This window comes from Stegodyphus dumicola, chromosome 9 (genome assembly GCF_044657685.1).
Source record: "Stegodyphus dumicola isolate Sdum_Otavi_A_Nest chromosome 9, ASM4465768v1".
Classification (NCBI taxonomy): Eukaryota; Metazoa; Arthropoda; class Arachnida; order Araneae; family Eresidae; genus Stegodyphus; species Stegodyphus dumicola.
Window position 1 is genome coordinate 161,553,822 of NC_140776.1, and position 17,143 is coordinate 161,570,964.

The 17,143-nt window shown below is 33.9% G+C and overlaps 1 protein-coding gene across 4 annotated transcripts in view; it reads right to left on the reverse strand.

The window, feature by feature from the left end:
* RyR (Ryanodine receptor) overlaps nucleotides 1–16,588 on the reverse strand; it is a 406,107-nt gene extending 389,519 nt beyond the window's left edge. For all 4 annotated transcript variants that reach the window (XM_085824283.1, XM_085824285.1, XM_085824284.1 and 1 more), the window contains exon 1: nucleotides 16,432–16,588. In XM_085824283.1, coding sequence (XP_085680409.1) covers nucleotides 16,432–16,485 — 54 coding nt within the window. In that variant the 5' untranslated portion in view covers nucleotides 16,486–16,588. The remainder of the gene's footprint in view (nucleotides 1–16,431) is intronic.
* Between the last annotated feature and the right edge of the window lie 555 nt (nucleotides 16,589–17,143).

The following is a 17,143-nucleotide window of genomic DNA, read 5'->3' on the forward strand; positions in this document are numbered from 1 at the left end:
AAAAAAAAAAAAAAAAAAAAAAACATATTTCATTTTATGATTCATGCATTCTATATAGCTGTAATTTATTTTGAAATATCAAAATGATCAGTAACATCAATAAAATTTTAGGTATAGCTAATAGTTTTCAAGAGTAAGGTACTTTTGAAAACATTTTGGCAGGTGCAAAAATATCTTACATTGTTTACATTGCCAAGGAATCTCACTTCCGATTATAGTCTTGTAGCACGCACAGCACTTTTTACTATGCAATGTTTTCTTCTCAATTGCAGGAATATATTCTGGAAAATGTCCCTAACTTCTGGACTTCAACCTAATCGGTATATCACATTATAAAGGACATCTACGAGTTTTATAACTCGGTAATTTTTGTAGAGTTTGTTCAACTATGTGCAGTCGAAAAATTTGTCCTGTTTTTGCTCGCATTTTTTAATTTATTTTTTATACCTCACATATGAATCTTAGAGCACAAGATCGAACATTTTCTGTATACTTTAACACATTTTCGCATAATGAGAAAGTACGTCAATGGTTGATCATACTCATTGTTATATCTCTTTTTAATTATAAGGGTTATTCATAATATTTTTATTTGAATTTTCAATAAGAAAAACTGATTTCTAACTGTTTACATTGTAGAGACATATCACTTTCATATTTTTTGAAATAGAAGAGATGAAAAATCAGCAATGTCCTCGCCGGGACTCGAACCATGAACCTCTCGAATACACGTCGAGCGTGTTGACCACTACGTCACGAAGGCATGCTACGAAGGCGGGAGAAATACCTTCCCCTTTTAAAGAGTGACTGGGGATTAGGGTACCCAATCGCCAAATCCTGGGTGTGAAAAATCATCATCCACCACCTTTTCTAGTTTGGGCGCCACTGTACAGTCATTAGAATTTTTTGGAAGCGGGAGACATGAGAAATGAACAATGCCCCCGCCGAGACTCGAACCACGAACATCTCCAATACGCGTCAAGCGTGCTAACCACTACACCACGAAGGCTTGCTATGAAGGCGGGAGAAATATCTTATAACATATTTTATAAAAGCAAATAATAATTTTAACAACCGCTTGAAGTTTAAGGAAAGAACATAAAAGATCATTTTAGAAGGAGACAGAATGTAAAAGAACAATTTTACAGGTTTTCCTTTGGGGGGGAGGGTAGAATGCATGATAACTATCTAATGAATGCAGAACCTTCGAGAACGGGGAGTTGATTGCCTGTGAAGGAAACCAAACTGGTCCCTTGCCGTGGGAGAGTGGCCATGATCAAAGTGCGTTATCTAATTTCGATATAACAGCATAAATCTGAGACGAATAAATTCTCTTAACCCGGTTGCAGAGTGCAGAGAGAAGTGTGGACGAACACCAATGGTCACGTGTGAACGAGGTGTGAACAAGACGAAATGTCTGAGGGGGTAATGACCCCTTTTCTGCGAGACGACCGGAGAGGAGGAAGAAGGAGTTAGCATAGTGGATTCCGGAAGAAACGATCTTCCCCCACCCCGCGAATCGTCGGAACAGTATTCTTCGGGATCGATCGACACTTTCCTCAGGGTACAATGGTAAATTTCTGAAAGAATGGAAGTCTGGAAAAGAGGTTCTTGGCCGTCTTCATCATAGGTCATTCCGCTCTTCAAGACTACAGAAGAATTCAAAAGATAATACTAGGTTTCAACCCCCTCCTAACCCCTTCGCGCCGACTGTCACGTGTACGTGACAGCAACGAACACACTTATCTACCGGGCCGACACGCAGGCGTGCCAGAGCATTGTTGCATTTTCTACCTACTGTCACGTATTTGTGCCAGAAAAGGCTAATCAAAGTTAAATTGAACTTGGCTAATCCAAGTTAAATTTAAAGTTAAAAATTTGAAATCCAAGTTAAATAATTCAATTTAACTTGGAACGTTTTTCAAACTATAATTTCTGCCACAAGATGGCACTGTATGTCCATATGGTTTCAAATACGTCTACATTAGACTTTCTACTCGAAATGAGAGAAGCATGACTCACATACACGTGTTTTTGATTATATAAACAAACGGGGAATTAAATGTTTCCGAATGGCGTGATTTATGACGTCTCTTTAAATCGCACTTTATTCGCACGTGGTAGTTGTTTATTGTAAGTAGAAGTTTTATATGCGCTAAAGCGTTGAGTATTTCCCTTTACAGCTCAGGTTTTAGAAAATAATTAGATCTTCTTAGACGTGAATTCTTTCTGTTTTTACCGTTGCAATGTAGAAGCGTCGAAAATGTTTAACATAGCATGAAATAGCAGAAATGATGCAAAATATTTCAGATATTGATTCTGAAATTCTGATATTCCGATATTGATTCTGAAAGATTAACTGAAAGACATTTTCCAAAACTTTGTTCAGAAGAGACTGATAAGAAAATGAGACGACGACGCTTCGTTTGTTCACATTCCCGGAAAAATCCTCCAAAACGGCAAATGAGTTATTACGAGTTCAGGGAATGTAACGTAGGACTGTGTGTAGATCCCTGTTTTAAAATTTTTCATACGAAAAGAGAATTTTATGTAATATATTTAGTTTTCAGATGTATAATGTTAAAAGTCATAAAATGGTGAGTAATTAAAATAAAATGTGTAAAATATGCATTTAAACAAGAAATAAGATAATTAAAGTATATATATATAAAAATATCTATAAAGCATAAGCCCTTTAAATACTCTATAGAGCATTATTAAACAATGCGTTCATACTTCGGAAATTTCATGGATTTAGGCTTAGTAGCAAAAAAGCCCCCGGCCCTGGAGAGACGCTCGCGGAAGACACTGCCGGCCTCAGCGTTAAGCGCGCGTTTTCGCTACCCGGTTCGAAGGGGTTAATCACACAAACATGGCCTGAAAACATTCTTCACGCTTCCCTCTTCTCTCTTTTTCCGTACGAACGATTTATCCCATATCTAGTGCAATGTTTCCCGCCGAGCGTAAATACATCCCTTTTGCGGCACTATCTCAAAGCTAGCAAATCTTGACTCGAGAGATTTCGAATTTCTTCTTTCGTCAATTTAATTTTGAGAGTTTCCTTAGCATGGTTTTCCTTTGTCATTTTTTGTACGAATTCTACGATATTTGTAGCTATTTCAACGGATTTAGGAATAAATTTGGGGATTAATTAATTTTTTCTGATACAAAAGTCATTCTTTCCCTAATATATACCGGGACTGTTCTATTACAATACTTTCCGATGCAGACATATCAACAGTTCGATATATATTTTAAACTTGCCAGGATATCCTGACTTAGATTCGCACACAGTATAAAATTTCATTCCGTATCTTACTCGCTTGGATGCAATAACATTTTAAAAACTTGAAAACATTCTAATTGTACTTTAAATCGTATGACGAGTTAACTTATCATATTGCGAATCTGCACTTGAAAAAAAAAAAATGACCCCCTCCCTAATGCCTGGTCGAAACCGTCCACAGACGGTGGCCGCTACTAAGCGCCAGAAGCGGTTTTGCCTCCTATGACGAGACAAACAAATACAACCATACCTTCTCGGGGACTCGAACTTCGGTCCTTCCCTGTCGCAGTTGGCTTCCCTAACCACTACACTGTCTGGGTGGCATTTGCAAAATTTATGATGACCAGGACTTATCATTTAAGCGGGAAAGGTTAATCATATACAAGCTTAGACCTAAAGTATATCATACGTCGGTTGAGTATACAATGAGACACTAAAGAGTGGTGCAGCGGTCGATCACATTTTTTACTGTTTAAAATATTATCTACAGAATATATTCCAAGTCCTTCAAAAATATTTATGCAAATCTATTATCATTATTGTAAATGGATTACTGATTTATGGTCATTTCTTGCGTCGATGAGTAAATTAAACCGAGGCCTACTCTACCTATTTAAAGCGTTAATGTGATGTGAGAACATAAAATTTTCACGCCGTTCAGCTTATCTTCATCGCTACTGTAATCGTAATCGCTGGACTGCCACGTGCGCCGCATGCATAAAAACTGAACAGACTGGTTTTTCGATCCTTTTTCTGCTGACGACGTTTCAAGCGAGTGTGTGAGGCCTTGTGGCCTCGCACATCTCGTCCTCGTATTATGGAGCATCACTCACGTCTCTCTGCTGTTTTATTTTTTCCCTGAGTTGGATGAGAAGATATGTTCCATTTTCTAAAAAGTGCACGATTTAGTGATAAGTATTTTGGATGGAAATTAATCTGTCGTGATGCGAGACCAAAGGTAAACCTACATGGAATGTCTGAACTATGCCGTTCCCAATATGTGTAGACCTGTTTCGTCAACATCGGGAGAAACCGACCATGTGCTCGAAGAATAGAAATGTATGATAAAAGAAGGGTCGTTTCGTGTAGAATATAACCACTTCACATAAAATAGTGAAATTAGAAATCAGTATTGAGCACTGTACCACCGATGTTCTTAGATTAATAAGTCGGACTCTCTATTTGCAAAATAGACGCTACTCCTGACACGCATGTTTCACATATCAGTTTTGTGTTTCTAACATCTTCACGATGATTTTCGTATTATGTGTTATATATTAATATTCAAGAGAAGTTTTTTTTATGAAATAAATGTGTGATTAAATGATTCTACAAGTCTCATGCATAGGGGTTATTGGGTAAGTCAACCATTTTTGTATTCCTATTATTAAATTGTCAACGCAATGTACTCCACTAATTTTCAGGCTAGCAAATTTTATGCAGACATTATTTATATTTGATACTCCTAGTATCACACCAGATTAGGAAGTCACATTTTCAACACCACATGTGAAAAAAAATATCATAATCAGTTATTGGTGCAGACGTTTCTGAAATTTTATTATTCTGCGGAATTAACGACTATTTTTTCAAATGTTTTCCTGAATATGCCGGTAAATGTACAGCTGTATATAAAATTCTAATATGAGAGTAACATTTTTCGAAAAAGGAAACTGATAACTATTGTGCATATTTTCATGCTTATTAAATTCATAAATTGAAAATTCTTTTTATGCATCAGCACCATTTCCAAAAATCTACAGTTCAATTCAATATCTGATAAATGAAAATACTCTACAGATTTTTTACAAATGCATGATGAAAATAAAAGTATTTGAACATAACGATTAACTGAAACAAACATATACTATTGAATTAAAATCCTGTATTTAAGTACATGTTCTCCGCTACCACACTAAATATTACAGCAAAATAAAACTGACAAAATGCAAAGAAGTCCATTCACAGAAGCTCTGAATTCATAAAGATATTGTATCGACACTTCTGCAACGCTTATAGAAAGCTGAGAGACGAATTAAAGAGCTGACTTCAGCGAGATATTGGTCTTCGAAATTTTGGCTGATATTTATGGTCCAAATCAACAATAAAAAAGTTTTAAAAAAATTGATAATTTGCTTAAAAGTTCTTTCACAAAAGTCCTGCATCACACTGAAAATGTAACTCTAATTTTTCTCGAAATCTTCACGCGCCTATGCAACGATGAAGTATTACCTCCGAAAGATAATTGATTTTCCTCTTATTTAGAAATAAATAGCGCTCTACCAAAACTAATTCCCCGCACCTTCACTATCACTATCACAGATTGCTATAGCGAAGTCCATTGTTATATTTAATGAATAAACAGCCGAAGGTCGTTACAAAATCTGGGTTCTTTCCGAAATAAATAGATAAAGTAATTTAATAACTATGAATGTGTAAAAGATATCGCATACGCAGTGGCAACACGTTCATTTTAACTATTTTACTTTCCAGGGCTCTGTTTCACGTGACCCATTCTTCTCTCTTTGTATTCCTGTGAATTGATTACGATTAATTCGGAAAAATATCTTATGAAGAACTGCATAACTTTTACATAAAAAAATATACTAATGATTTTACAAAATGTATATCTTTTATCTAGAACTATGAATCGGTCAGTCGCTTTCTTTATTTCTTTGTACTAAGTAAAGGAAATAATGAAATGGCGAAAAATTTCAGGTACCATATTTCAACGAAAATATCTATTTTCACCCTTTCTCGACTCCACTTAAACGATTTCTTACGTGATGGCTCCAGGGAGTTGTTGCTTCTAAATAGGGAAGGACGCGGGACACATGCCTGCTTACCTATGTTAGACACCAGGCGTCCCCGTCCTCCGTCACCTATCACCTGTACGTACGGGCAGAATGAAGGACTCTTTCATCCGAAACGGATTGTAAAATGGATTTACAATCTATTCAAAACGAATTTTTCTCGCGACGTCTGTACATACGTAGGTATGTATTATGTATCCCGTATAGTACAAAATCGTTTCGTCGTAGAACGTTGAAATTTTATATTGGGACTGCTATAACATCTAGTTGTGAAACATCCTTTTTTGTTGCTATCCGCCGCACCAAACATCCATATAAATTAATACCATAAAAATATATATAAATTTTTGTGATACGATATAACAGCAATTTTTTTTAAAAGCACATTTTTTTTTCTTTTTTTATGGTTTTGAAAACAATTATCTGATGTTTTCTAACGGAAAATTTTGTGATTTTTCTGGTTTTGATTTTACTTCGTTCATGTCTTTGAAAATTAGGTTCGAGGTTTTATGTATTTTTGCCTTGCTGCGAAGTGAGAGCTGAACTGATTGGGTGAGAAAGATACCCCTAATGAAATTCGAGTAAATAAATTTAAGTGAAGTGCAAAAAGAGTATGTGTAGTCAGCAAAATATGCTTGTAGAAATTAGCACCAATAAATACCAATTATTGTTAATATTAAATTGAATCATCTAAAAGTCCCATACTGCAATTAAATTTTATTTTAAATCTCAAAACTACCAAATAGAATGTTTGAAATCAAAACTGAGTTTTCAGGAAATATTAACTAACAGAAGTTCTTTCATTTCCCTGAAATAAACCAATGTGTAGTTTCTTGTTAAAAACAAAATCCGTTTGTTTAATTGGCAAAAGTTTCACACATAAAACACGTGAGCATAATATCCTTCCACATTCAAGGCCGCAAAACATTTTGTTAATTTGTTTACTTTCTTATTAACAATCAAACTTTCAAGTTAGCTTTATATTCCAGAATAGTTATAATTTCTAAAGTTTCATTCCACTGAAAAAAAAAAAAAAAAAAAGAGAGAGAGAGAGAGAAAGAAGAAGGATGTCTCAATAAAACATATTTTAACAAATCCCGAATGATGTTTTTATCTATTCACAATGAATTTCATGAATGGGAGATTCAATATCTCTTATTTGGATAATAATTACAGTTAAGCCTTATTATGCACCCTCTGACTTATATAATAAAGTGATAAAATATACACACATAGACTGGCTTCTGATATCCACTATCATGATAATATGCTACAATTTCCTGTTTCGCAACATTTCTATGAATGTTATCCATGCCTTTTGATATTTTAAAAATCTAGTTTGCTTCATGCAGTCATACTTTTTGTAACATTTATAGAAGGTTTTATACAATAACTCTGCAATAACTAGCATAATCTGTGAAGATATTATAAATAATTACCTTATTGATGAAGGCACGATAGAAATTTGCAAACAAGCATACACAAAGAATCACGTTATAAATGATTTGAAAAAAGAAAATTGAGGTTAGATTCGTTTCTTTTTGTCTAGACTAATCCGATCATTTATGCTACTGAGACTGTGCGTGACTAGACTTCATTTGCGAGGTTATAATATAAATATGACAGTATAAACAAACAAAAATTCAAATAAAGTGAAGTAAACTAAGAAAACACTGTTAGTTCGTTTTGATATCGATTCCTGTTAAGCCAGTGGACTACAAAGAATTTTCTCACTTTTCCATATACAATATGGTCAACGAACCATTCCTATGTCTTAAATATAAGAACAAAGGAAAGGCTTTAAACTGGAACTGAAAAACAAAACTTTAATATTAACTGGCCTCCAGAATTTTACCAATTATTTCCGAGAGAAATGCTTTTAACACTTTTTGTCAATTTATTGTAAAACTTTGTAATCATCCTTAATTTTATTTCAGTTTTTTCTTCTGTTTATTTTGTATTGTGTTTCATACTTACTTCTGTAAGCCCCATGTGATACTATGTGGTACGTGGGGAACTTATTGTATTTCTTTAATAAAAAAAAAATCTGATCTGTACACCGCATGACTTCCTTGTACGGAATATTAAATTATACTCATTTTTTCTTGCATTTCTTTTAAACTGATTGGATTTGTTATCGTTTTAAATCTACTTCGCCGACAGCGCATAAACCACAATAGAATAAAGGCATTCTTTAAAATTCACTCTATTTGTTTAACATAGCGACACTCTGGCACTAGGTTCGCTTAACAGTATTATATTTCATTCATATTATAACTCAGAATGCACAAAATGTATATCATTTAAAGAATTATCTAATCGTTGCCACATGTTCTTTTCAAATACTATAATAAAGCTAGAATGATGTATAAAAGAAATTAAGCAAACAAAACAAAAAAGTAAAAGTTTTTCACAGACAATTGAGTATTTCTCATTCAATTAATTCCGTTCTCACTTCGCGAGAAGGCAAAAATACATAAAAACTCAAAATATCTATATTAAAAATAACTAATTATTAAAAATAATATTATGAAAAATTAAGTAAATCTTAAACACTTATTTCCTCGAAAAAATTCCAGAAAGGATTTAACATGATTTAATTCGCAGTAATAAATGAAGGCGTTATCTTTGTTGTTGCGAAGCTAAGTTTCTCTAGATTGGCAACAAATCCACTAGTCTGCTGTTTCAAATCTAAACAAGCAATGGCCGCCATCAAAAACATTATTAGGCTTAGCGGCACTTGAACAACTTTTAAATTGTTGATAATTCTAAACATATTGCATACAGATTTACTAAGGCATAAAAACCTTAACCGGCAGACATGAACAACATAATTCAATCATTTTTAAAGCAAAAAATGTACAATTTACAAATACGAGTATATAAGTGTAAAGAAACTGAGATCACTGAGCCGGGTAACAGACTGGATATATATATAAATATATTTATATACGTTTGGTGCGGCCGATTGCAACCAAAATACGAGGTACACATCTACATGTTATAGTAGTCCTATATACAAAATTTCAACGTTCTGAGGCTACTCGTTTTTGAGTTATGCGAGATACGTACGTACGTACATACGTTCGTACAGACGCCACGAAAAATTCTCTTCAGAATTCATTTTAAAGCAGTTTTATAATTTTTTTCAAGGAAAAGAGTATTTTATTCTGTCTTTACGTACAGATATCACGCAAAAACATCGTTAAATTGCAATCGATTGCAGTCAAAATGGATATTTTCGTTGAAATATGATACCCGAAACTTTTCGCGATTACAATACTTCCTTTTTACTTCGCACAAGGAAGTAATAGATGTTAGCTGTAAACAATCTTTATTCGGTTAGAAAGTTTTTGTCCGCCATGTTTCTTTAGAAAGGCACTAAATTGTTAATATGTTTCTATCAATTTTAATATAAATGTAAAAGAAATCATCTGCCAAGAAAACTGATGCCTCAGGAAAATGGAAAGACGCAAATAATAGCTCTTAATATATATATGTTTAAAATAATCCGTATTATACTTGTGAAAAGGATCAAAGATCTATTTTTGCAGCTTTCTTCCCAATATCAATAAGAATGAAAGGGGCTTGCTGAATTGTAAGACCTCCAGCTGTCCTCGGAAGCTACTAAAAATTGCCGCCTTTAGGATCTTTTTCATCTCCCTAAACTACGTACATATTCCTACTCACGCGCTAGGTTCCTGAAGCCTTTTAATGGTAGACACTATGGCTCCGATAAGAAAAGAATAACAAGGGTTAAAATTTCTGCTTATTAAGGGAGAAATTATTGTTTCGGAACATCGCCTTTTGTTCTGAGTAGCTTTATGCAATGTCTTATCATCGTTTACTTTTTTTTTCTTTCTTCCTTGTACGAAGTGACTGAATTACGTTGTACTTATTTGGTGACAAATATTTAAAAAGTGATTCAGCCTTTTATAGCAATTCAACGCAAAATGCCGTTTTGAGACTTAGAGTTTTTTTGAACTAACGCTCCTTAGGGCTAATGTAAAATTTTTTGAAAATAATTCAGCTAAAAATTAATTTTAAACTATGGGTCTTTTCTTGATTGTTAATAAAGAGGAATAAAAAATTTCCTACTAAATTTCCTTATGCTGATTTCCCTCAACTCCTGATTTCGATGAAAATCTCGCTATATTATATAAATTATCTATAGAAAATACAATCTGAAAACTAGAATAGCTCATTTATTACAAAATTTTTAAATCATTACTCAGAAAAGGAAAATGTTCTTAAAACTGATATATAATTACTTGATTCCTTTTGGAAGGACATCATAAAGAACATGTTTGTTGTGGCTTGAACTTATACAGAAACTTTAAATACTGATTAACATCGTTTTATTTTTTTGTTGTTGTTTTCAGAATGGCAACAAAATTATTATTCAATTTTTGTTGTTTTGAGAATGACAACAAAAAGATTATTCAATTTTTGTTGTTCTTGGAATGGCAACAAAAGATTACTAATGATATTGTTCTAAAGAGTTGTTTACATTTTGATAAAAACGAAAATAAAGATTATTTTGATTTAAAACTTGGATTGACGTTATTTGATGAAACAGAGTTGTAAAAATAAAGATTAATTTGGAGTCAGAGCCAATATGTTTATGAACAAGATTAATAAATATGCAAAGAATAGGAAATCCTTAAGTCATTTATTACTTTAAATAATAAACTCTAATTTCAGAATTCAAAGAAGAATATTTTCGCTTGAATTCCGATCCTGACTACAAATTTAATTTATTTATTGTTCAAAATTAAAATAATTATTAAAATGTTTTGTTACAAAAAACTCCTATTTCTGTTAATTTGTTACTAATATTTAAGTATTAAATTTTGTAAGATTCAAATTTTCCGAAAAAAAAAAAAAGAAGGAATTCCTTCGTTTTTTTCTTTCACCTCTCTAAGGCTAGCACTTGTAAAGATGAATTTTTATTTGCGGCTGTTCGCCTTAGAGAGACCTCGTTGTGTGTGGTGTATATGATTACTGTTATTGTTTCCGAAAAAAAAAATTAAATCAAATAAATAAGCATATTTAGTAAAAACCCTCTCTAAAACGACCACCTGCGTTTCCAGGTTACTCTGATGGTCTTAAAGAGATCATATTTTCATTCTGTTAATTTTATTGTTTACAAGAAGTCTATTAACGTCAGATAAAAAAATAGCATAAACCCATATAAACCAACAGAAGATTTATTATTATATTGATACCAGTAAGAAAACCAGTAAAAGTCAATATAAACCTATACAAACCAGTACAAAGTTCTGCCATTGAAATGTTGGTTGTATGGGTGTCAATTGATACCAGTAAGGAAAACCCACAGAGATCAATAGAAACCAGTAAAAGTCAGTAGAGACCATCAAAAATTCTATAGGTACCAGTAGAAAGTTTTACTGGTTTCTATGGGTCATTTTGAAACCAGTAAGAAAAACCCACAGAGACCAACAGAAACCAGTAAAAGTCAATAGAAACCCGTAAAATCTTTGGGTACCCATAAAAAGTTTTACTGGTTTCTATGGGGTATTTTTAGCAGGGAATTGCTAAACTAATATTTCATTAAAAAATCAAGCTTATTTCCAAAAACTGCGCTTTTATTTATTTATTTATTTATTTTTTTTTTTTTTTTTTTGCAATTATGTCCTCCTACCAAAAGTTAAAAGTTTTCTGCAACAAATAAAAGTTGCGAAATGTCAATACCCGTATTGTAATTTTCAGTACAGTTTCGATATTAACTCTTTCAGGGGCAGGAAAAGGCAATTAACTTTTTTAGCAAAACTCTTGTTTTATTTACTATGTCAGATGTTACAATGAAATTATTTGCAACAGTTACATATATTTTGTTCAAGACGCGTGAAAAACATAACCACTTGTGGTGGCATAACTTTCTCCTCGTAGGTGCTACGGCTGTAGTGTCCCCCTTCCTCCGTGTCTTGAAGCTAACAGAATATCGTGGGCGTAGTAGTTGAGGCATATAAGGGCGGAGCATAGTGTCAGAGACCACCGCCCACAGAATACATCCCTACATATGAGTCCCTATGGTACTCGTGACGATAAGCTTACATTCAGGCCGCATATTATGTATATTCGTTAAAAAGCTTATAAAGCTTTTAAGTCTATTTATACCTTAATGGGGAGACATTCAAAATTACAACTAAGTACTAAGAGATTTCTCTATCTTCAAGCTATAAGACCGATTTTACTGTATGCAGCACCAGCATGGGCCTTTACAGCCAGATGAAATCGCCAGATTTTGCAAAGGATTGCAAAATAAATTTCTTAGAACTATTACAGACTCACCGTGGTTTGTAAGAAACACTGCAATACATCGTGGAATGAAAATCAAACCATTAGATAGCGAGATCTTAATTGCCTCACATAACTTTTACACCAAATGCGAAAATCGCGAAAATGAAGCTGTGCGTAGCATAGGAGATTATGACTTTACAGTCAGTCCACGCTGCAAAAGACCAAGTACGATTAACGTGATGTACATAGTGTACATAGTGTTTTTTCTACTTTTCATTATTTACTCTTTATTACGTTTACTTAATTATGCTCGCAAAGCGATATGAATTTGCCCCCCCCTCCGAGGCAGCACTTTGATGTGTATTATGTGTTACAAATTTAAACGATTGGTCAGTGCAACTATGCTCCGCCCACTTCTGTTACGTGCCTCAACTACTACGCCCACGATATTCTGTTAGCTTCAAGACACGGAGGAAGGAGGACACTACAGCCGTAGCACTTACAAGGAGAAAGTTATGCCAAAGTTTTAATGCTACAGATGTGCTAATTTGCTTTTACGATGTGAATGTAATGCTTCAGATATGTTAAATCGCTATTTTACCCAAGTTATGCCACTGTTACATATTGCCACATTGGATGTAATTCAGCACTTCAAGTGCACAGGTTTATTCCAACATTTGGATTTATTTTTCACTTTTAGGATACACACTAAGGAGAGATAGGTAAAGACTTCAGGGTGGTATACCTATTAAATAAGCGAAGACCTATGACCTATGGAAATAGTTTTTCTTTTTCAAGTAGAGTGCAACTTAGCATGTGCTGCATTCCTGTAAGAACAGTGCATTCCCACACTGTTCTTACAGGCTTTTTCTTGGTGCTGCAGAGTCGTGATGTTGTCTTCGATGGCTGATGCTTATTTTCTTGAAAGAGATTTGTTGCATCAACTACTGGCTTATGTTTCTTGATTGCCATCTAGTGAGCTGCCACGGAACTTCAGAAACGCTCAGTCTTGAAAACCACTCACACGACCGAGCAAGACGTTCCTTGGAAAAGGTGGTTGCTGTAGGTAACCACCGCCCTTCAAAGAGTTAAGTCGCTGTATGCTTATGCGTAAGTTACGCAAAGGATGTGTAGTCATAAATGATAGGCAATTAAAGTAGGAGTTAATAAGATTGGTGTAAGGATGAAGCTTTAAGCGGAATACGAATGAAACGATCCTATTCATGAGTGGTACGATTGTAATTGTCCTGGTGCTACTACAATCGGGTCAAACAGTAGACGTGAACAGACAGCTCTCGCTAGGTTTCGCAATGGTCATCTTCGTGCTCAACGACATGTTTAATGTCGACATGTCGGGCTTTAAAGTTTATCCCTTTTGCCCGAAATGCAATTTGGCCCAGATCACTCCTGCCCATATCTTATTATGGATTGGTTTCCTGACGACCCAGCTGTACTTCAATCCGGATGCGGTTCTTTCATTGTTTGAAATTCTACAGGTTCATGGACTTGATTTAGATGTTCCCGTCGATCAGGTGGGATCAATAACAATAACGAATGAAAGAAAATGAGTAAAGCTACTGTTTTGATAGTGCTGATATACCAAAAAAAAAAATTACATTTTCTATCATTCTATACTTTTACACTATGTGGATAAAACTGAGTAAATTTAAAGACTTTTTTTTTCCCAAATATCCTTTAGCGGCGATTAATGTCTGTTGATCAGTTATTTAGTCACATGATAAACTTACTGCTGCTTTAACCTTTGATTTTTCATTGCAAAGTAAACAGTCAGGATTTAAACACTGAAAGAGATTACTTAAGTTAACAGCTACAATAAATTTACTAACGTGAATTAACAGTTTTAGAGTAAAGAAGAAAGCATTTCCGTTTAAAATGTTTGCAGATTCACAACCAGTTCTATTTTAGTTGCACATGTAAAGCCCTGCTTCCCTCATTCTTTTCTGGTGAAAGACCAGTTAGCGACAGTAGCTGAGCCAAAGAAAAATGTTGAAATTCTGCCAAGAATTTTTATTCAACAAACACACTCTTTTTATTCAGAAGTAAGTTGCAATTATAATATCAAAAGTGTTTGAATCTCATATTTTTTAGATCGTTTCTTATGAATATTTCATTCAAGTTAGCGCTATCTATGCTTGTATATATTCACGTAAGCTTAACCACAATTAAGTGGCACAGCCAGAGATTTTGCCGCCTTTTTCGATACACAAGAACACTAAAAATAATCAAAATGACGTATAGGGAAATAATTAAAACTCTGTGTTTATTTTTGAAGTAAAACATTAATTCCAACATTTAAAAATTATTACCGCAAGAGGGCACTTTGCCCAGAAGAGCTAAATGGCATTTTGCATTGGTTCACTATAAACGGCATTTCACTTTTTAAATTGTTGCCACCAAATATTAGAGTCCTGCATTATATTTAAAGAAATTAAATAATGAAGAATCTGCATGAATTTATGTATGTTTCTCGCACTGTGAAAACACAACGGTACCAAGAGGCATCAAATTTTGAATAACGTAGTCCTCTACTTGAATATGGACATCTGGAAGCAAAACTTGGAATTTGATTTATTAGCTATTTCATATTTTGCAAAATTTTAACGAATTTTTTTTATTAACAAATTCAATGATTTTAAAGCGAGCAATGGCAACATTGTGCGGGAAAAAAAAATTATCTCCAGCGCGCGAGACTGTGTATCGGAAATTCTAAAGATATGCTCTTTTTAAATTATTTTGCGGTACTGCTGCTGAACTGAATTTAATGGTTCAAGTGCGAAGGATATTTAATAAATAAAGGTAACAGACAAAACGTTTAAAAAAAACTTCCCTTCGGGCATAGTATAAATTCTGAAAGCTTTGAGATTTTTATTTTTATTATTTTGTTCGCAATTATTAAATTGTAAGAGGTCTACCTGATTGCTCCAATTGTTGCTATGAAGGCGATATATAAAAATTCCTTAAATGAAAAATATACGCTTATGGATTTTGCATATTTTTTAAATAAAGAGCAAATATAAAGGAAATTGCTGTATTGCAATATTTGGAACTGTTTTCTTGAGATCGTATTTTAGATTAAACTGCGAAACCTACACTTTACGTCCCTGTTCTGTTTCTCTAGCAATAATGAAATAAAATTCTAAAATATTTCTCTTTTAATAAGGAATTCTCTTATATTAACGTTACTGCGATCATAATTTAGTTAATATTCGAGTACTCAAAAACTTCGAGTTTAAAATTTTGGGAGTGAAGATGGTATAAGAAAAGTCTGCAGCTGTTGAAATAACATTTTAATTTTTTTTAGTATTTAAACCTAGTGTAAAACAAATTTTCTTCTTCTCATCATCGAGCCACTCGGAAAATCCCTATAAAATAATATTTCACCGAAAAAAATGCCACCACTAAAAACGGGGTCATAGCTCCCCTTCCATCCCCTTCTAATTACGCCACTGATTGCGTCATTTAAAAATATGCTAAATTTCGTTAATTTTAAGCGCGCGTACAAACTTCAAAATCAATTTTCGAGTTAATACTTTTAAGTAGATAAAATTCTCAGAAAAATCTTCCCTCATCCAATATAGAAGTACTTCATACAGAATTAATAACAGATATATTGTAGAAGTTTTATGGGTAGATACTAATACTAAAGGATTATACCAGATGTTTCAGTATTCAGCTCAAGTACAACATGCTCAATATCCTAACGCTGAGTCTGAAGATTTTCTTGTTAAATAGTTGAAAAACTAATGTATTTTATGAAAACATCTGCAATATTAGTATTAATTTATATGTTAATTTGGATAATTTTATTTTTAAAGAGCGCATGAAAATAATGGGTACTAACTACTTCACATACCAAAATTCCGGTGGTAAAAGAAAAGGAAATATTAACTGAATTTACACAGCTAAATTAGATTGATCATTCCAATAAGATATTTGTTTCGGGTGTATTGGTCTCCACGTCTCCGCACACAAATTTTTCTCATTAACCCGTAGTTACGCGTATGACGCTTCTTGAAAATTAAAGAATTATTAAACAAGTGGACTTACCGTCCGCAAGAACGATACATCATCCTGTTCCGAACCTCCTTCAGCCTCAGCCATGTCGGCTTACGGAACACTTAGGAAGCGGGGGCAATCCAAACCCAGAAATACTCCGAAACAGTGCTAAGCATGTATCCCTGCCCCCTCCATCTGGATAACAACTTCTCCCGACCGCGATGTCTGGAACCCTTCCAGGGTTGCCGACGAATTCCGCTCCCGAACGTCGCCAAGTTGCGCCTATCCTAAACTTTGAAGAGGGGAATTTCCTGCCTTTTCATCTTTCCTCCTTTCTTAGATGCGGGTTATATTTTTTGTCTGCAATAACACTGATACTATCCTAATATCATCTCAGCGAGGAAGTTCCATTTTGTAAAAAAATTACACCCGCGATTTTTATCTCTTCGGATGACGCATTTATTCGCGTCGCATAATCGATTAAACTTTCGGGACACATATTTTTAAAAGATTACAGAAAATGTTTTAATCCCTGAGACTTCCTCATTCATTAAAGTCTGAAAATCTTTTCAATTAGATAGACCGTCGGGGGTTGCATTTTTTTTGGGGGGGAGGGAGTCAACAGAAATTTCTCGCGTGAGGCAGTGAGCAAATTCTGTAATTTACTGAGTAGAATCCATAGTTGTCTGTTTTGAAGGTGATAAGTAAAATACTTCAGATTATAAAAATTACGTAGATATTTGCGTATAATAAAAAAAGCTAA